We start from the raw sequence: 24,267 nt of genomic DNA on the forward strand, positions 1-24,267 counted from the left end.
ATTGCTGTGTAATCAGTCATGAAACTTCTATGAGAATATTGGCAAGAATTTTCTAGTATTTTCTATCCCATTAGTTGTCAATAAACAATGACAGCTGTGCTCAGTTTAACTTAGTACTATTACTTAATAAAATAATGGTTGATTAATATTTTAATTCATCATTATAGTTAATAATTTAATACATCTATAATCTCACTTAAAATAAGTGGTTGATTTAGCATTTCTACTTAAACAATAAAAAAATCCTGAAATCTTAGATATAGCTTATGACAATGATCAATTAGTACCTAAAGGGTTGATCTGGGACTTTTTCCATAATACTTATTTGTGAGAGTGGAATTGATAACTGAGATTTGATCAATATATAGAACTTTCAGGATGAAAACTTCTTTCACTTGATTTTATAATCCAGCAGTTTGTCTTTTACTTTATAATCTTAGGGGACTGCTTTGGTCAATGAGAGTTTAAGTGATTTTCCAATGGTTATATAATCAGTTTATGTTAGAAACAGCACATGAACACAGGCCTTCCTGACTCAAAGGCCAGCCCTCTATACTGTGCCATTTCTTCTCTTGTGTGTAAAGCAATACAATTTATGTCCATTTGAAAACCTGTTTCAGAAATGTCAGAAAAAGATCACCATAGAAAGTAGAGTTATGCTGATAATTCTGATCTAGTTGTCTATCTATTCCCAATAGAGACTATAGAGCTAGTTCTGAAAGGCTCTGTAGAACTCTGGCCTAGATATCGAGCCAACACTGCCTTTGGCTGACTTTGAGCAAGGGACAATTGCTGTCTCAGTGCTGCTTTTTATAAAGGACCATCTTCTCTCAACTACCTTCAGGAGATAGAATGAAGTTTTAAGAAAAAGACCCACTCTCTCAAGTGATGAAAAAGTCTGATCTTATTGCCAGGAATATTAGCAACTTAAAAATAGTGCTATAGACAACAGTCATGTTTTCAGTATTCTTACTAGGGGATAATCTTGCACAGATGTCTAACTTTTTTTTTTTTTTTTCCTAAATTGTGCCTAAGTTGAAAAGCCTTCATAAAATACATTTGCCTTAGTTTTCTTTTAAGAAGAGTATTTATAGTCATATTCTCTGAATTGAATTTATAGTTCTTTGCCTATTGAAGGAGGGAAAAGGAAAAGTTTTGGAAATAATTAATCTATGGCATATTGTCTTAATTTATAGTTTTCTAGGCCTTGTGTTACTCTGCTATTCACTTAATGCTCATCATTCTTCCCAATTTCTTATTTCCTCTTGATAGGAAGAGATGGACACTAGGCCAAAAGTGTCTTCATTGCTTAACCGAATGGCTAATTATACTAATTTAACACAAGGAGCAAAGGAACATGAAGAAGCAGAGAATATTACAGAAGGGAAAAAGAAACCCACCAAGGTAAGGCCCCAGAATATGACAAGTATGTAAAAGAAATCCTGCCCATAGGAAAGGAAGAAAATATAAGGATAGTACAAGAGAAGAAATCTTACATCTTCTGGTTTGTTAGATGATATTTTTTCTAATTTTTAAAAAACCAAAATCAGTTTCACTTAAGATAAAAATATGGAAAAACATGTAACTTAATGTTGTTGTTCAACTCTGAAGACAGGAAGTGCCTCCAAACCAAACTTTCATGTTATAGGCTGCTTTTGAGGATTTCTTGCCAAATACTAATGGAGATTAAGTAGTGCTAAGGGAAAGAGCCCTTCTACTTGAGTCATTATTCCATTATCTCATGGAGATGATCTCTGTTTGGAGAGGAACTACATAGTTCTGAGAAGCAGGTGATATGAAATTATAGAGGACCGACTCATTGATAAAATATAGATTTTTGTTTGGGACCACATACCTATCTATAATAAAAGGAAGGGTACCTTTCACCTGTAAGGTATGGATTTCGTGTGTGTGTGTGTGTGTGTGTGTGTGTGTGTGTGTGTGTGTGTGTGTGTGTGTGTGTGTGTGTGTGTGTTCTTCCCAGGAAACTCCTTATCCTATTATTTATGCTGTTGAAATTATAATGGTAGGTAAGGATTATATATCTTGGGCATTCAAGGAGGAAGGGCACCTTCTCTCTTGAATAGACATTTAACTTCTTTGTTTTTCTTCTCTATGTCTTTTATTTCCAGAGCCCCCAGATGGGTACTTTCATGGGTGTGTACCTCCCATGCCTACAGAATATTTTTGGGGTGATCCTTTTTCTACGCCTCACTTGGGTAGTGGGCACAGCTGGAGTTCTCCAGGCCTTTGCCATTGTCCTCATCTGCTGCTGCTGTGTAAGTCCCACATGGCATTCTGGGACATTTTGGGAATCTTGTGCTTCTGAAAGTCTGTATATAACAACTATTAGATTCAAAATTCAGTTTTTGATTATCTGAATTGAATTGAATTAAATTCTGACCAATTTTTTTGTTTTATCCCCAAAATAACATTAAAGCAAAGAACAATGATTCTCTCCAGAGAGGAACATTCTGATACCAAAATCAAGTGTAATGTCAAATAATTATTGAGTCCCTACTGTTTGATATACTGTTCTAGAAGTTTCAAAATGAAAAGTTTATAAGAAAATAGAGAGTGCCTTCCATAAGGATAGAAATATAATCTTCATTCACTTTAATGTTCCTTGGCACCTAACACAAGGCTTTGCCTGTAATATATATTCAGTAAGTATTATTATATTCGGTGAAATTCAATTAAGTTAGATATAGATCCTATTTATTAAAAACTTGCAATCAAAAGAATTATGGTTTTTTGTTTCTTAAAATGTAGTTTTTTTAATAAATAAATTTGCTAAGGGACTCACTTTCATTTAAAGTAGTATTACCCTTTAATTCTAAGGATCAGAAATTAGTTCAGAGAATAGTTTATGTGAAGCAATTGTACCAAGCAAATTCTAATGTGAACAGATAATTTTATTTTGCTCCTTTAGTCTAAATGCCTACCTACATACCCTAGTCATCATCCCTAGTTTCACTAAAAAGGATTAATAACTATTAACTTTTTAAATTATTCTATTATTAGCATCAAACTATTGATGAACTGCATTGTTCTAAATTGAATACTGGACTAAAAAAGGAAGAACTTTCGATTAATAGTAAATTGTAAATGTAAAACTTGGAAGCATAAAACATAAGAGGATAATAGATTTGGAGCCAAAAAGCTTTTTAGAGGTCTTCCAGTCCATGGACTTCATTTTATAGATTAAGAAATTGTAAATGGCCAAGCCACTATTAGAACCAAAAAGAGAAGTTTGCCTGGGGGGAAAAAAATGATAAACACAGGTTGCCTCTTGACTTATTCTACCAGTGCATAGATATTAGATGGTAAGAGATTAAACTGAATAACATTTGGAAAATTATGTGGTGCTTTTACTGATCCCAAGTTAATCTCTGCTACAGAAACTAATATTTTTAACATTAATGTTTCCCTATTGTAATTCATGGAATGTCATTTTTGAACAGGCATAATTTCAGATGACCCAAAAATCAATAAAAAAAATTGATGAATTTCAGTAAGCCAGAGATCATTATCAACAATGATTTATTCTCAAGAAATAGATTAAAAGATATTTTTAAGGAAATGTGTGCTCCAAGCCAGAAAAAGAAGTGGACCAGTTATAGCAAAAGTGGAAGCAGCACTGAAATGGTATAAATAAGGATATAAAATATATCGTTAGAGGGTTTGAATTCATGCCTTGTCTCTGCTGCTTATTACCTGGATGATTGAATCATGTCACTTGTAACTTAATCTGTTACTCTATAAAATGAGGAATTAGAATAGTTGATCTCCAAAGTAACTTTGAACTCTTAAGTCTGTTGATAGCAAACAAATGATTATTGCACAAATAAGCATAGAATCTTAGAAGAGTCAGAGGAAAGTTTCCTACCATCAGTCTTCTGCCAAACCCTATCCCTTTCAGTTATGTCTGGTCTTGCTGATCTCTGAAATGTATCCTAAATTAAGTCCCCTTTTTTCTTCTCACAATCTTGATCTTATTCTGTTTGGACTCTCATTACTTCTCTCTCTTTTTTTTTTTTTCCCCCTGAGGCTGGGGTTAAGTGACTTGCCCAGGGTCACACAACTAGGAAGTGTTAAGTGTCTGAGACCAGATTTGAACTCCTGAATTCAAGGCTGGTGCTCTATCCACCTAGCTGCCCACTCTCATTACTTCTTATCTTGGTCTATTATCTCTAAATTTTCCTCCCATTCTAATACACCTACCATACTTCTCCCAAAATAATGTTTCTAAAAGCACAGTTCTAATAATATGTTACTTCTCTCCAGCAACAACAACAAAAAATTCCTCAGTGGTTTCTCATCTCCTAAGGAAATAGACTCCTAATCTCTTCACAGGCTGGTCCCAGTTATACAGTGTAGTAGTATTGAAGTGGGTTGTGATCCCTTTAAGAAACTGTATTTCCTATTGATCTATGATTCCTTACAGATTCTTAGCCCCTCCTGACTGAGGCATATCCTCCCCAGACAAGTTGTCTTTCCAGGATGTCAGACCCTTTGATTCAATTACAAATCCTGGTCAAAAAACAGCCCTTTGAATTCCAATAGGAGATCAGGGCTCTCCCAGCCCCAACTAGGACACTCAATATAAAAGAGCCAAACTAAAATCCTCTCTTTGCAGAGGTTCCAAATATGCTATGCTTGGGATCCAAGGAGCCTCTGCCCACTGGATAATATTCTTTTCCAGTACCACACTCTTTTTACCCTCACCTATTTTCCTAAGGAGACTTTATGCCTCTCTGTCAGGATTTCCAACTTTACTTCCAATCCCCATAATAAACCTCTTTTATCAATCTAGGTTTTCTGGTCTGTAAATTCCTTTACAGAGAATCTCTGTGCCACCAGAAGGGAGTCCCCAAAACTCCCTATCCTTGGGCTGAATCCCAGAGTTATAGGGGAGCCAAACCTCTCTATTTGGTTCCCTGAACCTCAAAACCTGCCACTAGACCTTATCATTTAACTTTCTGACCACCAGAAACCCTAATCTCATTTTGGTTCCCTAAATCTAAACTTTATCAGTATGAGCATGAACCTAGGAAACAGAACTGAGTTATAATCATAATCTCGGGCAAATCACTATTTAGGCCTTAATTTTCATATCTTTGAGTTAGGTGACAGAGAAGTCCCTAAGGTCCTTTTCAGCTTTAACATCTATGATCTTATTTCAAAAGTTATTTTCATTTCTAAAAATCTAGGAGACCAACCTTCCCAGCTTTATTTATCATTACTCTTCAGTATATAACAAATCAAATCTTTCAGCCAAATATGCCTTCTACTTTCCCTCTATATTTTTTGTTAGTGTTGTTCCTTTCTTTTGGAAGTCTCCTAATTTTATCCTGTTAAAATTTGTCCATCCTTCAGGTCCTATTCATCTCAAATTTCACCATACTGTTGCCTTCCCTAAATTGGAAGATTTTTTTTTCCTTCTCTGAATCCCTTCCTTTGAATATAAGGCACTTTGTACTTCCTAATATACATTTATCACATTATTATAGTTATTTAAGTCATCTGTCATCTTTACTTTTAGGTCATAAAGTCATTGAGAGCAGATACAATGTTTTATTCTTTGTCGCCTCTACAACACATAGATTAGTGCATTGCATTCAGTCAAGCAGTCATCATTTATTAAGCATTATCATATGCCAGGAACTATACTAGGTACTGTGATAATAAAAGTGATAATAAATGATTAATAAATGTTTTATTGAATGAATCTAAGCAAGAATGATGTGACCAAACCTATAATAACGTTGTAGGCTGATAATTATAAACAAATGCAAAAATTAAGTGAAGTTTTTGTCTTTTGTACTGCAAAAGAAAGATTTCTTACTGGGAGCTCCTTATATCATCAGTAAAACCACAGATTCAGTTTTGTCATATTTTTAAAATTTTCTTATGTGTGTGTTAAGGGATAGTGATTATGCTGTGAGGAAGGAAGAATAAATGAAAAGGACTAGCTGTGGGCTAATCCTAAGGAATAGATGATGAGGCCATGATCACATCTCCAGATTTTGAGACACACAAGACTTATACTTTAATGATTCCAGTACTCAGACTGTATAGGGCTCTGTAAATCAGGAAGAAGGAACCAGATTCCTTGGCGAATTTGCTGTGATTTGGACACTTATATAACACTTAGGTTTTTATAGTATGTGGACTATAATTGAATGGTGTGGGATGCTTCTGACTAGCTTAAACATATCCTTTTTCTTATGCATTTCCAAAGCATTTAGAAATGCACAAGAAAAAAGACAATAATAATAGTCAGCACTTACATACCACTTTGTTTCCAAAGTATTTTACCTATGCTTATGTTATCTCATTGGGTTAGGTAAATGCAAATGTATCCTGTTTATTTAGTATTAATTTCTTTCTTTTGCTTAGACAATGCTCACTGCTATCTCCATGAGTGCTATTGCCACCAATGGTGTGGTGCCAGGTGAGTGTTCAGTTTACATTCTGGTGGTATTATAGTAGGGCTGTGGTCATCATTACTGTGTGCATTTACATTCTGGAATTCAGAAATTAAGATTCTAAGAAGTTAGAGAGTTTTATATCATTTAATATATATACTGCCTTCTAATACCTTGAATGTTGGTCTGTGGAAAATATTTCATTATGTATTAGAAATCTATGTCAGCTAAAAATGAGCATGTAAACCTTTTTCTTTCAGTATAATTTATATGTTCATTTTTTTTTCCCTTGAAGTGACTTCTCTCTGATTTTTCTGAAACAGTCTATAAATTTGGTTGCTTCATGTGGAATAAATGAAAATTTTTATTCAGTGAAGGCTTAATGATATTGCACTTCCACTGAGGAATTTGCTTCCCGTAAAATCCAGGATATTTAATAATTTTACTTATATTTTCCTTTCTTTTGTATTTTTATTTTCACTAGCATATATTCTTTTAGAAAAAATTCTTATTTTACCTTTCTAGCTGGAGGCTCATACTTTATGATTTCCCGAGCATTAGGCCCAGAATTTGGTGGAGCCGTGGGCCTGTGCTTCTACCTTGGTACCACTTTTGCAGCAGCCATGTATATCCTTGGTGCCATTGAGATATTCCTGGTGAGTTAATGCCTTGGCTGTGTTCTAGAAGGGCTAGGTTCTATGGAGCAGGAAGATGTATTTGATGAAATATAACATGCCTTTTCTCAAAATTCTTTCAAATACTGGCTAGCAGAATTGACCAAATGGCTGATTTTCAGTCTATCCCTGGTACTCCATGTTCTTTATTGTGAACTTGGAGGAGTGGATATAATTATGACAATGTATATTTTTCACTTCCTCCTTTGTTATATTTCAATGTCATTTTGAGACTGAGAAAGAAATTTGTTTCCTCTATCTGAGCAAAAAATAGTTGAGTAAATCAAAATAATTTCTCTTGTCATTTTTACCCCCTTGAATTATTTCTATTTTGACAGTGGAAATAAGTTTAAGAGCACACAGGATTCAATGCAATATTTTTATTTAATCTTCTAAACACAAGAAACTATTCATTCCTGTTGCTCTGGTAGGATAATTAGCCAGAATAGTCAGGGAGAGGGGGAGAAAACCCTTAATAGATTATTTCTCCAGTCATTTCAAGTATTTTAATTCAGAAATATATTAGAAAAGAAAAACCTAAAAGGATTGAGTCATATTTGAATAGTGCTCAAGTCAAGTCAACCAACATTTATTAAGTGCCTACTATGTGCCAGACACCATGCTAAGTTTTGCGGATACAAAGAATAGCAAAAAGAAAAGAGAGAGAGAGAGACACACACACACGTATACACACAGAGAGACAGAGAGAGAGAAGAAAAAACAGTTCCTGTCCTCAAAAAGCCAGTGGTTTAATGGAGGAGAGAACGTGCAAACAAATAGTATCTATGGGACAAATTGGAGATAATCTTAGAGGGTTGGTCCTAGCTTTAAGAGTGTTTCAGATTAATTCTGTATATTTCTGCCTTGCTATGTGACCACTGTTGTACTTTGCTGTAGCACAACTTTTTGGATCCATGAGAGTGACCTCTTTTTCTCTTTCTTTGCCTTTGATCCTGGCAGATCTACATTTTTCCTCGAGCTGCCATTTTCCGAAGTGATGATGCTCTTAAGGAATCAGCAGCCATGCTAAATAACATGCGTGTCTATGGCACAGCCTTCTTGGTCCTTATGGTGCTGGTAGTGTTTGTTGGCGTACGCTACGTGAACAAGTTTGCCTCACTCTTCTTGACCTGCGTCATTGTATCTATCTTGGCCATTTATGCAGGAGCCATCAAATCTTCCTTTGCCCCTCCAAATTTCCCGTATGTCGCCACATTTCATCTTCTGGGGGAGGGAGAAGACAGGGAACTGTGTGCTGGAATGTTGCTGAAAAGTCATGCTATCTTCAGGATTTACATGTTAGTGGAGTTGGAGCTTCTTCTAATATAAGCTTATAAGCTTAGTCAGCATCTAGGCAGAAATCTTCCCAATAAAACCCATTAATTTAGTAATATGATATTGAGCCTTAGCACAAAATGGGTAGCCCATCCTATCTCCTGATGACTGATATAAGAATCTTTTTTTATCTTGTGTGGTGATGTAATGATTATATAGTGTTCTTGGAATAGTTTGTATTTGCAACAGTACATTATTTATCCATTATTATTAACAATCCTGTGAGGTAAGTACATTTAATATTCCATTTTTAGAAATTAGAAAACTGGGGGAAGGAAAAGGGAGCTTCAAGGAAGTTTTCTACTCTGTATTCGAAGCTGAGCTTTAACTATGTAGTTCTTAATATAGGGTAGGTGGTAACATTTTGAATACACAGATTCTTTTTATCCATCAGCAAGATGAATATTTTAAACTTCTTGTACCAATGATGGGTATTCAATCTATGCCATTTTGTATCATCATACTTCTCTCATAATCAGTGGTATTCATCTGACAAAAGGCCTGATAGAGGCCTTTTAGAGGAAGTTAAAGAAAACTGGCTGCATGCTTGCAATAGAGCTTTTCTTGGAAAAATTTACTGAATTATTCATGGATTAAGGATATTTTTATATTTATTAATTCAATAAACATATTAAAAACCTATTATGTGCCAGACATTGTGCTAAATGCTAGAGATATAAAAAGACAATCTTTGCCCTCAAAGAGCTTACAGTGTAATGTGGGAGACAATATGTAAAACTAAAAAATACAAAGCAATTTATATATAGGGTAAATAGGAAATAATTAAAGGAAAGAAGACATTGGAGTGAAGAAGGATTAGGGAATACATCCTGCAAAAAGTGTAATTTTAGTCGAGACTTAAAGGAACCCAGGAAGCCTGTTGAGCTAGTCAGACTCAAGTCAGAATTTTAAAATTGGAATAGACTTTAGAAACCAGTTCTCTCATTTCATAGATGAAAAAACTAAGGTTTGAAGAATTTTTGGTTTATCCAAGGCTATTCAGTTAATTGTTACCAAAGTGAGGAGTAGAATACTAATTTTCTAACCTAGTCCCATTTTCTTTCCCTCATTTTAATCTTACTTTGTGATCATAATAATGAATTCATTCCATAATTCTAGATAATAATTGCTTCTATATATAGGGGCCTAAATAATCAATATCATTCTGTTAACAGTTCAGTATGGAAAATTCCATCCTTTTTTTGTTCTCCTTTTCTGCCCATCCTGAGATGTATTGCCAGTATTAATTTCAGAGGCATTTTAATATAAGTGTGTTATTCCTGTGTTAGAACTGATATTTCTAGATTAAGAAAAGAACAAAACACTTTTTTTTTTAATGACCTTTTAAGTTATTTTTGCTTTCAATATTTTCAAAGCTGTCATAGGGATTTCTGCTTAGAGGGTGTAAAACTTTGAAAAATGGATGGAAGTTGTAGAGGAAAGGCAAATTTAGGCTTGATGAAAGAAACTTCCCATTAAGAGTTACTCAAAGTGTAAACTGTTATTTTTACCTTCTGAATCCAATTCTTCCTGTGCAACAAGAAATTCAGTTCTACACACATATATTGTATCTAGAATATATTGTAATATATTTAACATGCATAAGACTGCCTGCCATCTGGGGGAGGGGGTTGGGGGAGAAAGGGAAAAATTCTGAACAGAAGTAAGTGCAAGGGATAATGTTGTAAAAAATTACCCATGCATATGTACTGTCAAAAAAAAAGTTATAATTATAAAATTTTTTTAAAATGGCACTTACGAATATGAAAAAAAAAAGTTACTCAAAAATTTCAACCCACCTATTCTTAATTCCAGACCCATACTTTATCTATTATGTCACATTTCTGCCTACATGAAGTACAGATTAGATCAATTAAAAGAGATTGAGGACAGAATGGTAGTGAGAAAATAGAAATATCTGAGGCAGCTAGGTGGTTGGTGAATAGAGCACCAGCCCTGAAGTCAGGAGGACCCGAGTTCAAATGTGATCTCAGACAATTAACACTTCCTAGCTGTGTGACCCTGAGCAAGTCATTTAACCCCAATTGCTTGAGAGAGAGAGAGAGAAGAAAAAGAAAGTAGAAGTATCCACTAAAACAACTTTTACAACACATTTAGCCAGGAAGATGACAGGAAAACATAATGACAAATGTTGGAGGGGGCACTAATACATTGTTGGTGGAATTGTGAATGGATCCAGCCATTCTGGAGAGCAATTTGGAGCTATGCCCAAAGAGTTATCAAACTGTGCATACACTTTGATTCAACAGTATTTTGACAGGGCTTATATCCCAAAGAGATCTTAAAAGAAGGAAAGGGACCCATATGTGCAAACATGTTTATGGCAGTCCTTTTTGTAGTGGCAAGAAACTGGAAACTGATGGATGCCCATCAGTTGGAGAATGGTTGAATAAGTTATGGTATATGGATGTTATGGAATATTATTGTTCTGTAAGAAATGATCAACAGGATAATTTCAGAGAGGCCTAAAGAGACTTACATAATCTGAGGCTAAGTGAAATGAGCAGAACCAGGAGATCATTGTGCACAGCAACAATAAGATTATATGATGATCAATTCTGATGGATGTGATTCTCTTCAACAATGAGATGATTCAGACCAGTTCCAATGATCTTGTGATGAAGAGAACCATCTACCTCTGCAGAGAGGATTGTGGGAACTGAGTGCGGATCACAACATAGCATTTTCACTCTTTTTGTTATTGTTTGCTTTCATTTTGTTTTCTTTTTCACTTTTTTCTGGTTTGATTTTATTTTTCTTGTGAAAGATAATTATATAAATGTGTATGTAGATATTGGATTTAGCATATTTCTACCATATTTAATATATATTGGATTACTTGCCATCTAGGGAAGGAAGTGAGGGGAAGGAGAGGAAAAGTTGGAACAGAAGGTTTCGCAAGGGTCAATGTTGAAAAATTACCCATGCATGTTTTGTAAATAAAAAGCTATAATAATAAGTTACAGTCCTTCAAATATTTAGAGACAGTTATCACATGCTCCATGAATCATGACCTTTAAGCTATTTACCACCCTGGTTATCCTCCTATAAGCATTTTCAGGCTAATCAATTCCCATACTCTAATATATATATTTTTTTGTTATTTGATCATAGTGATTTTGTTTTATTAAGTGCTATACTTGATTTAAAAAAAAAAGGTTACTCAAAAGTAAAGTGAGTTACCTAGGAAGACTGTTTTTACCTCTCACTAGGAATTTTTTTGAAAATTTTTAAGTGAAATAATATATTTTGTAAGCAAAATGATTCAAGTTAAGAGGTAACATAATAAAGTGGGGAAAGTGCTATATTTGAATCCTTGGAGTATAATGGACCAGAACTCTGGAGAAAAGTATTAATTCAGTGGAATTGATAAGACAATGGTTATATAGTTTAGCACGGTGATTAATAGTTCTCTAATTCAGTATGATTGAATTAATCTTATAACAAATAATGGTTCCCTAGTGATATAATGATTATCTTAAACTCAGTATGATGAATGGATTCAATTTTAATAGAGTACTTAAGAGGTCAGAGTCAGACCTAGAGGAAGAACAAACTGGAGTCAGACTTAGAGAAGACAGAGGATTGGAGGCTGGAGCTGGCTGGCCTGTCCTGCTTCCCCTACTGAGACCAAGACCTGTCTGAAGGGCCTCCAGAACTCTAGCTCCTGGCATGGAGACAGACTGTGAAAGAAACAACACCTGGCTATTCTAGTGGTGATTACTCTGCTGAAAAGAAGGCTGGCCCCAAGACCTCCAGAAAGCTAACCAAAACATTACACTGGAGCTTTGAATTCTTGCTCTGTCACTTGCTACTTCTATGACCTTGGACAGATCTCAGGTCTTCCTCTTTAAATGAGGGTCTTGAATTAGGTAACCTTTAAGGTTCTTTTCAGCTTTAAAACTTTGATCATCTGCTTATAATAAAAATGATTGTTACAAAAAGGACAAATTCTGGAATTAATCAAATTGGAATTTTAAAGCCAAAATCCTATGATTTAGAACAGGAGTAGATTTTAGAAATCATCTAATTCAAACCCCTTATTTTAGAATTATGAATATTGGGGTCCAGAGTAGTATCATAACATAATGAAGAGAGTATTACACCTGGAGTCAGGGAGATCCTGAGTTCAAATCTCATTTCTTATTCCTACTGGTTATGTAAACATCAATATGGCACTTAATTTCTTTCTCAGATTTTTTTTTTTTTTTTTTTTTTTTTTTTTTTTTGGTGAGGCAGTTGAGGTTAAGTGAATTGCCAAAGTCACACACCTAGTAAGTGTTAAGTGTCTGAATTCAGATTTGAATTCCTATCCTCCTGATTCCAGGGCCAGTGCTCTTTCCACTGCCCCATCTAGCTGTCCCTTCTTCTCTATGTGAATGTCTCAGAAATCTTCACATAAAAGCTGGGATGACCTATTGTTGGGAATATAAAGGGCATTTGTATTAATATAAGCATTGAGCTATATGAATTTTGAGAATCTTCCAAGACTGATAGTCTATGATTTACCACATAGGGTTTGGGTTTAAGGAATAGTCTTTTCTCAGTTCATCAAGGTTGTATTTTTCATTCTTGCAAAAGAGTTTTCTTTAGGAGGTATTAGTTGGGAATATTTACTCATTGCTATGAATTTGTTACATTTCTAGGACAAAAAATAGGTTTGAATAATTTTTAATAACACTAAAAATTTTTGGTTAATAATTTCCTTTCAATATCCAACTCAATCTTCTCATTTAAAAAATCTTAGTGCCTTTTCTTGCTCATTTCCTATTCTCATTTTACTACCTGTTTTCTCTTTAGAGTTTGCATGTTGGGCAACCGTACTCTTTCTTCAAGACACATTGACATTTGTTCAAAGACTAAGGAAATGAACAACACGACAGTTCCTTCAAAATTGTGGGGCTTCTTCTGTAACTCTAGCCACTATTTCAATGTCACCTGTGATGATTACTTTGAGCATAACAACGTCACATCAATCCAGGGAATCCCTGGTTTGGCTAGTGGAATCATTGTTGGTGAGTAGGACACAAAACAGGTTTGTTTTTTTTTTTTAAATATCCCTTGTGTGGACATAAAACTGACTGCTTTAGTCCTTTAGACTTTTTCATTGTCATTGGGAACCATCTTCCAGGATGTCTCCCTCTTCTTTAAACTCATTACATAGCTCCTGCTTTGACTGCAAGAAACTTAAATTTTTTGGCTCCCTTCAAAACTGTTTTCTGTTTCAATATTTGCTTCCCACTTGAGGCAGATCTGTTTTATGGCTAACCTATAAATCATTTGCGGATCGAGGGAAAGAGTTTCATATTTTCAATTTTCTTTCTAAAATTGACAATGTTCTTCCTGCAGTTCCTAGGGGCAGGGCTAAATGATGAGCAAACTGGACCAGAATCACTATAAAGTCACCACATATGGAATCACTATTTCACCACATATTTTCACAACTCATTTAAATCTATGAAACCTCTTTCCTAAGCAACTTAGTGGTTTGGATGACAACTTTATTTTTTTGGCATGTAAGCAATTTTGATCTCACTGAGGCGTGTAGAGCAGCATTGATTACTAACAGGAACTCAATGGCAATCTGCTTCAGTTTGCTTTTCTTAACTCACTTCTAACCAGCTTTTCCAGGTCTGACTTAATTGCATGTGGATATACTAGAACAGTTAGCCAACTACATTTGAAACTATTTTGGAAAGTATAAAACATGTTTATTTTGGTGGGTGTGGTCTTTGTGGGATTTTTTTTGTTTGCTTAATTTGACTTATTTGCTTTCATAGAAGCAAAATGTATATTTAACAACTAAAAGAGAAAATTGAGTGTTGGTAGAAAAAATTGTCTTATTTTAGTCTTCTGGTGAAATTAATTGCCTATTTTCTCCCTTATTTTCATAACAGAGAATCTTTGGAGTAACTATCTAACAAAGGGAGAGTTAATTGAGAAGCCGTCAGTCAAATCTTCTGATTTCTTAGGCAACTTGAATCATGAATATGTGCTTGTTGACATTACCACCTCCTTCACACTTCTGGTTGGAATCTTCTTTCCCTCTGTCACAGGTAAACAGATAGGTTTCTGTCTGTTTAATTACAGAAAATATCAGTTCCTAAAAATCACTTAGTTAGATGATTGAGTTTTGTTCTCAGAATTTCTTGATTTATTCCCCCCACCCTTTGGAATCATACCTGGAAGGACTGACTTGTTGGATCTTTTCTCTAGGTATCATGGCTGGATCAAACAGATCTGGAGATTTGAAGGATGCTCAGAAATCCATTCCCATTGGTACCATCCTTGCCATCCTGACCACCTCTTTTGTTTGTATCCTTTACATAGGTACAGTTTGGACATCAGTGGTAAGACTGCTGTAGAAATTGGTGGATCAATAGTTCTTGTCTAGCCAATAAGAGCATATTATTATGAGCATGGAAGAGCTCAAAATGAGACAGGTTGTGATGTCTCATTTTATATCCTCTTTCATCCATCTTCCCTTTACCTCCATGTTTCTCTACCCCTAAAAAAACAGAAACAGACATCAAAAGATAAATTATAGTGACTAAGAGACCTAACTGCTCATAGTTAATAAAGGAGAAGGCCTGGGTTTGGCTAAACACCCCACCCTCCAGCATTCTTTCCCTTGTTTGACAATAAAGAACAACAGTTTCCTTGATTCCGGATGTAGATTTGAGCAGTGTTGTTCTCTTTGGGGCCTGCATTGAAGGGGTTGTTCTCCGAGATAAGTAAGTATTCTGATCTTTTGATATGGTGGTTCTATCATCATGGTGCCTGGAGCAAAGCAAGTGCTTAACAAATTCTTACTGCTTCCATGTATCTTCTGTGACATCTATCACATTTATTTCTTAAGACACAGGTACCAAAAGAAGGTTAACTTGAGTTGAAATAAAGGTTAGCTATTAACTTTCCTCAGATTTAAAGAGTTTTTATGTATATATGAATGTATGGAGGAATTAATGTTGCTCTTAAGTAAAGCAATGCATGATTTTGAAAAACCAAGTTTCCTAGGTATTCCCACTATTAGGAAGCTACAAAAAGGGAAGTCGTTGACCTGGCAGGTGAGAAAGAAGAAATATTCAAGGGTCTCTGACCTCTCCTCATGAGGGTTTAATATTTGTCTAAATCAGATATATAAAGAAGTCCTAAGGAAGGTGTAACAGAATTACCAACTCATTCTTCCATTAGTGATTAGTTTATTGTTATTCACATTGTTAGTTTTATTAGGTTATTGTTATTCATATTTATTTGGATATGATGTGATAGCTCAGCATATTTTAAAGCATATTTATTTGGTAAGGATCAAACAGGAATTATTGAATGAAAATGACAGAAATTAGAAGTAAAAGGGAATCTTAGAGGTTACCTAGCTGCACCCATACCTCAGCATGAATTCTTTGTACAGCATATGATAAATGATTATCTATCCTTTGCTTTATGGCCTCTAGTTGGGAGGAGGAAGGAACAAGTAAGAGATCATTGGTAACTTTGGAAAAAGCAGTTTCAGCAGGTGAGATAAGAAGCCAGACTTAAGGACTTTGAAAAGTGAATGAAAGAGGGGCATCTAGGTGGCGCAGTGGATAGAACACCAGCCTTGAATTCAGGAGAATCCGAGTTCAATATGGTCTCAGACACTTAACACTTCCTATCTGTGTGACCCTGGGCAAGTCACTTAACCCCAGCCTCAAAAAAAAAAAAAAGAAAAAAAAAGTGAATGGAAGAAAAAATTAAAAGTTAAATTTGTGTAAGGATGTAGGAGGCCTGGACTCATTGTTAAGTAGAAGGGGAAATGTGAATAAAGTGAAATTGAAAAGAGTGACAGAAGAATAGAATCATAGTAAAAAGATTGGTCTTTGTGACTATCAGAGAATGGATTGAAGAAGGAGAAAATGAGGGATGGTGTCAGGTGGTTTGAAGGATAAAGAAGAAGAGAATGCCTATGGCAAATGGTCAAAAGCACAGAAAATTGGTATGAACATATAGATTAATAGAATCATAGAACTGGATGGAACCCCCTTATAAAGTTCATTCTCATTTTACAAGTGAGAAAATTGATACCCAAAGAAAAGCTAAGTGACTTGGCCAGGATGAATTAAATTTTTTAAAGGATTTTTTTTAATTCATATTTTTTGTTTTTATATCAACTTCATTTCCTATGATAGTTCCCTCCCCTCCCCACAGAGACATCCTTTATACAAATTTTAAAAAAGGAAAATCAGTTCAGCAAAAGTAACAACATATAGAATCAAGTTCAATAGTATTCCATATTCTTAATCCCTTACAGTCTCATCTCTCTTTGGATTCAAGTTGAGTAAATATGACAGGATTCAGTTTCAATCTTTTAATGTTTTTCCATTTATACTTTTGCTATTATTCTTTGATTGCTCAATGACATAGCCAGAACATTTTCCTCTTTAACACTTAATCTTATAATGTTCTCTGCAAGTTAAAATTTCAGCCTCCCTTTATCCTTTCTCTCAGATTTGGAGATGCAGTGAAAGGAAATTTGGTGGTAGGGACTTTATCTTGGCCATCTCCATGGGTCATTGTTATTGGTTCCTTCTTCTCAACCTGTGGGGCTGGACTGCAGAGCCTTACTGGTGCCCCAAGGCTGCTGCAAGCTATTGCCAAGGACAACATCATACCATTCCTTCGGGTAAGAGACTCATATATTCCTCTTTCTAATCTTCTCCCTATAGTGTAACTATATTCCTTTTTTAAAAATTAAGTTTATTTATTTTTAGTACACATTGCTTTATGAATCTTGTTGGGAGAGAAAAACCAGAACAAAAGGGAAAAATCATGGGAGAGATTTAAAAAAACAAAACAAAACAAACAAACAAACAAAAAAAAAAAACCAGAAAAAAGAAATGAACATAGCATGTGTTGATTTACATTCAGTCTTCTTAGACCTTTTTCTGGATGCAGATGACATTGTCTATCCAAAGTTTATTGAGATAGCTTTGATCACTGAATTGCTAAGAACCAAGCTTTTCATAGTTGATCACACATTCTTGCTGTTATTGTGTTCAAAGTATTCCTGCTTCTGCTTGTTTTGTTCAGCATCAGTTTGTATAAATCTTTCTACATCTTTCTATAATCAGCTTGTTCATCATTTTTTATAGAACAATAATATTCCATTAGTTTCCTGTACCATAGCTTGTTCATCCATTCCCCACCAATTTGATGGGCAAACATTCAATTTCTAATTCTTTGCTACCATAAAAAATGCTGCTACAAATATTTTTGCACATTAGGTTCTTTTCCGTTCTTTAAGATTTCCTTGGGATACAGACCCAGAATGGCACTGCTGGGTCAAAGAGTTTGCACAGTTTTGTAGCTCTTTGGGCATGGTTCCAGATTGCTCTTCAGAATGGTTGGATCATTTCACAATTCTACCAACAATGCATTAGTGTACCACATCCCTTCAATATTTATCATTATTTTTTCCTGTCATCTTAGCCAATCTTAAAAGTGTGAGGTGGTACCTCAGACTTGTTTTAATTTGCATTTCTCTAATCAATAGTGATTTAGAGTCTTTTTTCATATAACTATAGATAATTTTATCATCTGAAAATTGTCTATTCATATCCTTTGAGCATTTATCAATTGGGGAATGACTTGTATTCTTATAAATTTGATGTAATTATATTCCTTATGATAACTTAGCTTTTTAAAAAGGCTTAAACAATGTCTGTTTTGGATTTTAGTATTGCTAAGTATCATGGGATAATCTAGGACTCGTAACAAAAGACCTAAGCCTTTTTTTACTTTTCTAATTTCCGCCCCTTTTACAAAAGGTTATTGCTATTAATTTTTTTACACTCTGTTTGCCTCAATTTCCTCAGTTGTAAAATAGGGATAATAATAGTACCTACCTCTCAAGGTGGTTGTGAAAATCAAATGAGTTCCTGTTATGAAGTTCTTAGCACAGTGCTTGGCACATAGATGTTATACAAATGCTTTTTCCTTTCTCTTCCCTTTGTCTTCATAACCATCACTCTTCTTTAATGGAGTTTATATGAAACCAAATTGCTCAGATTCCAGTATCCTCTTTAATTTCTTATACTTACATGAATCTTTAGTATTATAACAACTAACTTAGAATACAATGAGTGGTAGCTGCTAAAGGTAATTTTTAAAAAAGCCTTATCTCATTCGAGAGATCTCATTTCTTAAGTTTACCATCTGTTTTCTTATTGTAGGTATTCGGGCACAGCAAAGCCAATGGGGAGCCTACCTGGGCCTTACTGCTTACTGCTGTCATTGCGGAACTAGGGATCCTCATTGCTTCCCTGGATCTTGTGGCCCCAATCCTTTCCATGTAATAGTCAATATATGTTCTGTTGTTTATTTTTTAATGAATGATATAACAATGTTCTCAATTATTTCTCTATGAACTGATACTCTTCTACTGCAAATTCTTATTGATTCACAAAAATTTTGCTGGAAAATGTAAAATTATTTTTTAAACTTATAAAGACAAGCTAAATTACACTCTTGACTCAGAGTAGGCAAGGTGAGGCTCTAACTCAGTTTTTTGTATGAAAGATTAAAATGACTATACTCTTGGATTGAAGGAGTTTCTTGTGTCTAGGTATATACTGTGGGTCTCATGTCTATTTCAATTAGTCACCAGCCAGCAGACTCTAGAATGTGTTCTTTTTTTCACGGCATTACTCACTCAGTTATTTTAGTTATTATGTTCTTTAGCATAAAGATTTGTTATTTAATGTATTCTTTTGCTCAACATAAATTCTAACAAAGGAGAGTAAGAGTGGGACACAAAAGAGGTTCCTTGGGTTTTGTTCTTAAGAATAGTAGTGAAACTCATATTCAGTGTTTGCCAAAGCTTCGCAATAAAAACAAAGCTCAGTAAGATGAGGTTCACATTTTTCCTCCCTTAGCTCTTAGTCATGTTGTAATTAATCTGCAAATGAATACTGAAATACATTAAGGAAGTTCTGTTGCTTTTAAAAAAAACTCGGGTAAAAACTATTTTAACAACACTAATAACCACTTTTCTCATTTTTCCAGGTTCTTCTTGATGTGTTACCTTTTCGTAAACCTGGCATGTGCCTTGCAAACTCTGCTTCGAACGCCCAATTGGCGACCCCGTTTCCGCTACTATCACTGGCAAGTTTGTTTTTCTTGTTTCAAAAATTGGAAAGAACATTGGTCAAATTACATAACTGGGAACTAAATTCTATCATACAATATCTATCATATAATTTAGTTCTTACCTAATATCCTTTCCCTTATAACCCTTTCTAAGAATTAATAATCACTGTCAGTTTTAGTGTCATCAAACAAAAATTCCATGTACTCCTTTCTAACCATATTCTCTACTTTCTCAAAGATTATAGACAAGATCCACTAGAGAATGACTACTTCTTTCTATCTTGTCCTCAGGCTTTCACCATTTACTTTTTTTGCCACATTACATACTATTCTTTTTTTAAGCTTTTTCAGTTTTCCCCCTTTATTCATAAAGTTCTTTTTTCACTTAAATAAGCCTAGGCATGCCTAATTTTAAAGGAGCTATCATTTGATTTCACTGCCCTTCAAACTACTACCCTCTTTCTTTTGCCTTTCATAGCTAAATTCTTAAGTGTTGTGGCATTCTGTAATCTATAATTTGATTTATTGTATGAAAAAAAGCACTTTATGCTATTTGTAACAGTTTTCCCATCTGTAAAAAAAGAAAATTAATGGCAACTTTCATCCAGATGTTGTAATATTCACAGAGCATTTAGAAATCATCAGAAGAAATGTTTTTGGAGATATGGATCTGTCATTTCAGTATGAAAGCTACTCTCCTGAGTTGATTTAAAATTCTTCTCCTGATATTATGAATCTTATCCCTTAAAGATTTCAATGATCATATAAATTTTTACTTATTTTACTGTTTTCATATTTTGATAACAATAAGATCAGTCCTCATTATGTTCCTGTTTTTGAGCTGCTAAGAATATTTTGTTTTTTTATTCTATAGGACACTCTCCTTTATGGGCATGAGCATTTGTGTGGCCCTTATGTTCATTTCATCCTGGTATTATGCCATTGTGGCTATGGTGATAGCTGGTATGATCTACAAGTACATTGAGTACCAAGGGTGAGTCAGCAGGAATGATAGTCTGTGAGTTTGGACTTGGACCCCCATAAATGTTAAAACTTAGGGTATGTAGCACAGTTGATTAAAGCAGTATTTTAGTGAAACTGGGCTTTTTAGATTCAGTTAACTTAACCTTGTTCAATGACCACAAATTACATCCTTATTTCTTGCAAATACTTTTGTATTACAGGGAGAAGTGACAAAACTGAATGAGTATATTACTGTGAATTAGCTGGGGGAAAACACTGAAAGAAATTTTTGAGTGATGATAGATCAAAAATATGCAAAAGACAAACATACATGAATTTGTTCTATGTCCCATAATACATATATTATCCAGGTTATATCTGAAATGAAAGAGAGCATGTCTCTGACTCTAAGATTATCTTAAGATTTCAGCAGAATTTCTCCCATAAATTTTGTTTTTGTTTTTTTATGTCAGAATTGCTTCCTCCTCTCTTCCCATTGAGTTTTCCCTGATAAAAGGGGACAAGGAGGAGGTAAGTTGAGGAAAAACTCAGCCAACAAGCTGACCAAATTTGACAATGTATATAATATTCTATCCCTGATAGTCCCCTACTTCTTTACCTCCTCCTTTCCTTTCCTTTGCAACCAAGCTTGTTTGTTGTAATTGATCTGAATTTGATAGTATTTTAATGCTGTATTCATTTGCAATACTATGGTCATTGAACATAATGTTCTCTTGGTTTTACTCTTTTAGTCTTCCTCAGCTTGTAAAAGTCTTAACCACATTTTTAGTAAAAAAATTTTTATATTCTTCATTACTTAGGGTACAGTAGTATTCCATTAAATTCATATGGTACAATATGTTCATCTTCCCCAATCAATGGGCACCCAATTTATTTCCCGTTTTTTTTTTGGGGGGGTTTGTTTTTTTTTTTTTTTTTTTTTTTTTTTTTTTTTTTTTTTGTTATCATAATGAATGCTAATAAATACCCTGACTTGGGGATCCTACTCAATTATATTTTCCCCCTGTACCGACAGTGGAAATTTAATTTAATTGCATTACCTCATACTTTTTGGTTGCTAAGTAGCTACTACCATATGGGAGAAAGGATTGAATGACCCCTTTGGTCATGTTGATGTATTTTCCATTTTCATATTGCATCCTGATTGCTGGTGAAGAATAATGTTATTAATTGATAGAGAGGTAGAATGTTGATAAAGTATGTACTATATATCTATTCTTAACTGAATATTTAATTTGGAAATTGGATTTTACCTGCTCTTAGTCAGTCCCTTCCTTTTTCTTTACCACAGGGCTGAAAAAGAATGGGGTGATGGGATCCGGGGATTGTCCCTAAGTGCAGCCCGCTTTGCCCTACTGCGGCTAGAGGAAGGGCCTCCACACACAAAGAATTGGAGGTAAAGTGGGATGCACACCTTCAAATGTTGTGACACATAAGTACTCAATAAATGATTGTAATTGTAAATGATTGTAACTATTCTAAATCTATTCCTTTTCATTTAAATTATTTTTAACAGTTTCCCTCCCCCCCTATCATTTATTCTTCTTTTCTTTCTATTGTATAGGCCTCAGTTGCTGGTAATGCTGAAACTAGATGAGGACTTACATGTTAAGCATCCTCGCCTCCTAACTTTTGCCTCACAGCTCAAAGCTGGGAAAGGTCTCACCATTGTGGGCTCTGTTCTTGTGGGAAACTTCCTGGAGAACTATGGTGAGGCATTAGCTGCTGAGCAGGTAAGAAAGGGGGATAGGCTCTAATTAAATTGACAGTTATGCCAGGTTGTGCAGCTGGCTCTCAAGCTTCTAAATTAATGCTAAGATATTTAAGAAGTTGTCTTCTCAGGTAATTGCTCTTACTTTGAACAGTTACTATCTTTAGGTTCTCCATATGATTGAGATGAGATAGGTAACCAGTCTTTTATTTAAAATATTGACAGGTATACATATTATACTATTATAAAAAGATGAGCAAATCATAATCACATCAGTGATTTCTAAGCAATTACAGATTTTTGTGTGTTTTGAGGGAAATTATGTGAATGAAATCTGCTCCTTCAAAATATCCTCATAACTTAGAACTGAGGAATTGAAAGCAGTTATTCAACCTTCTTACTAGTAACTAATGATATAGACAAATTGCTTCTGCTGTCATGTCCTAGCTGTATCTTCTGTGACAAACCTGTCACTTAAAAGTTGTTTCTCACCAGCACTCAAAGCACCATAAGTAATAGGTGTTGCGAAAAAATTCTGTATACATTTCAATAATTTCATCAGATTCCATTTTAAGGGATCTGCAAAATACTGTGAGATCCTAGAGACAGACAATAAAATGTCTGTCTAGACTAGCAATTCTGCTTGAGAAGGATACTGTAACATCTTGGAAGTTATGAATGTATCAAGTAAGAAATTTTTTTCCAAGTTAAATATAAAAGATTCTTTTGTGACCATTTAAAATAATTTCATATTGATGAAATAAGGCTAGTATTTTTTAAATGCTAGGAAAACAAGCTTGAAAGGTAGTTGCAAAATAAAAAATAAATGTTTTCATTTTCTTTCATAAAATTAAAGAGCCTCCACAATGATCCCTCTTGCTTGATAATCAAGCTATCTAGTTTCTGATCCTGTTTAACCATTAACTTGTTCTATAGCTTTGGGTAGATCATGCCAAAACTTTCTATACCAGTATTCCCAGGGATTGTAAGGACCAAAAGAGAAAAAAGAATTTTAAATTAAAACTGCCCAGAAAAACATTAAGTAAGTGCCATTATTTGAAGGTAAGGGGGGAAAAAAAAAAAAAAAAAAAAAAAAGAGGACTCCAAGAGAAAGACTGGAGTAAAACTGTACTAGTAATTTGAATTAGGATATGATTGGGTGTGAGAAAATGGGGAGCATTCCCACTAGTTAATTCGCCCCATTTAGCAAACACAGATTGTTGAACACTCACATTGCCAAGCTGTGGGATGAGCTGCAAAGAGAGAAGACCCAGGGCAGCTAGGGAGCGCAGTGGAGAGAGCACCATCCCTGAAGTCAGGAGGACCTGAGTTCAAATGTGGCCTCAAGACATTTAACACTTCCTAGCTGTGTGACTTAACCCCAATTGCCTCAGCAAAAGAAATAAAAGAAAGAAGATATATACTAGTCTTCACAGAATTGTTGGTTAATGGGGAAAAAGGGAGACAGAGAAACATATAAACAAAAATACAACCAATTTTGGATGTAGAGAAGCATTAGAGATGTGCATAGAACTGCTAACTGTTTGAGGAGACAAAGAATAGTTGGAGTTACTTGAATAATTTTAGGTAAATTGGACCTTGATCAAAGTCTTGTGGAAGAGATGAATCTTGTGTAGAGACTGAAAATACAAAGCAAATAAAAAGCCATAACATGGAGTAGACCAAACAGCTTTTTAGATGGGAAGAATGGGACAAGTGTTCCAGATTTTAGGCAGATCAATTCAGTGTTTCTGTGTTTCTTTCAGACTATCAAGCACTTAATGGAAGCAGAGAAAGTGAAGGGTTTCTGCCAGCTGGTGGTAGCAGCTAAACTGAGGGAGGGCATCTCTCATCTCATCCAGTCCTGTGGCCTTGGGGGCATGAAACACAACACTGTGGTGATGGGGTGGCCCAATGGCTGGCGCCAGAGTGAGGATGCCCGTGCCTGGAAGACTTTCATTGGTAAAGAGCACCCCTCATCTTT

At 34.8% G+C, this 24,267-nt stretch overlaps 1 protein-coding gene across 4 annotated transcripts in view; it reads left to right on the plus strand.

The window, feature by feature from the left end:
- SLC12A6 (solute carrier family 12 member 6) overlaps nt 1-24,267 on the plus strand; it is a 98,778-nt gene that overhangs the window by 65,166 nt on the left and 9,345 nt on the right. For all 4 annotated transcript variants that reach the window (XM_074289169.1, XM_074289170.1, XM_074289171.1 and 1 more), the window contains 16 exons: nt 1,273-1,404; nt 2,133-2,279; nt 6,403-6,457; nt 6,957-7,087; nt 8,066-8,307; nt 13,262-13,476; nt 14,359-14,517; nt 14,678-14,776; nt 15,138-15,195; nt 16,949-17,123; nt 18,673-18,791; nt 19,505-19,603; nt 20,463-20,582; nt 21,864-21,968; nt 22,137-22,305; nt 24,050-24,245. In XM_074289169.1, coding sequence (XP_074145270.1) covers nt 1,273-1,404; nt 2,133-2,279; nt 6,403-6,457; nt 6,957-7,087; nt 8,066-8,307; nt 13,262-13,476; nt 14,359-14,517; nt 14,678-14,776; nt 15,138-15,195; nt 16,949-17,123; nt 18,673-18,791; nt 19,505-19,603; nt 20,463-20,582; nt 21,864-21,968; nt 22,137-22,305; nt 24,050-24,245 — 2,221 coding nt within the window. The remainder of the gene's footprint in view (nt 1-1,272; nt 1,405-2,132; nt 2,280-6,402; nt 6,458-6,956; nt 7,088-8,065; nt 8,308-13,261; nt 13,477-14,358; nt 14,518-14,677; nt 14,777-15,137; nt 15,196-16,948; nt 17,124-18,672; nt 18,792-19,504; nt 19,604-20,462; nt 20,583-21,863; nt 21,969-22,136; nt 22,306-24,049; nt 24,246-24,267) is intronic.

Source organism: Sminthopsis crassicaudata, chromosome 2, assembly GCF_048593235.1.
Source record: "Sminthopsis crassicaudata isolate SCR6 chromosome 2, ASM4859323v1, whole genome shotgun sequence".
Classification (NCBI taxonomy): domain Eukaryota; kingdom Metazoa; phylum Chordata; class Mammalia; order Dasyuromorphia; family Dasyuridae; genus Sminthopsis; species Sminthopsis crassicaudata.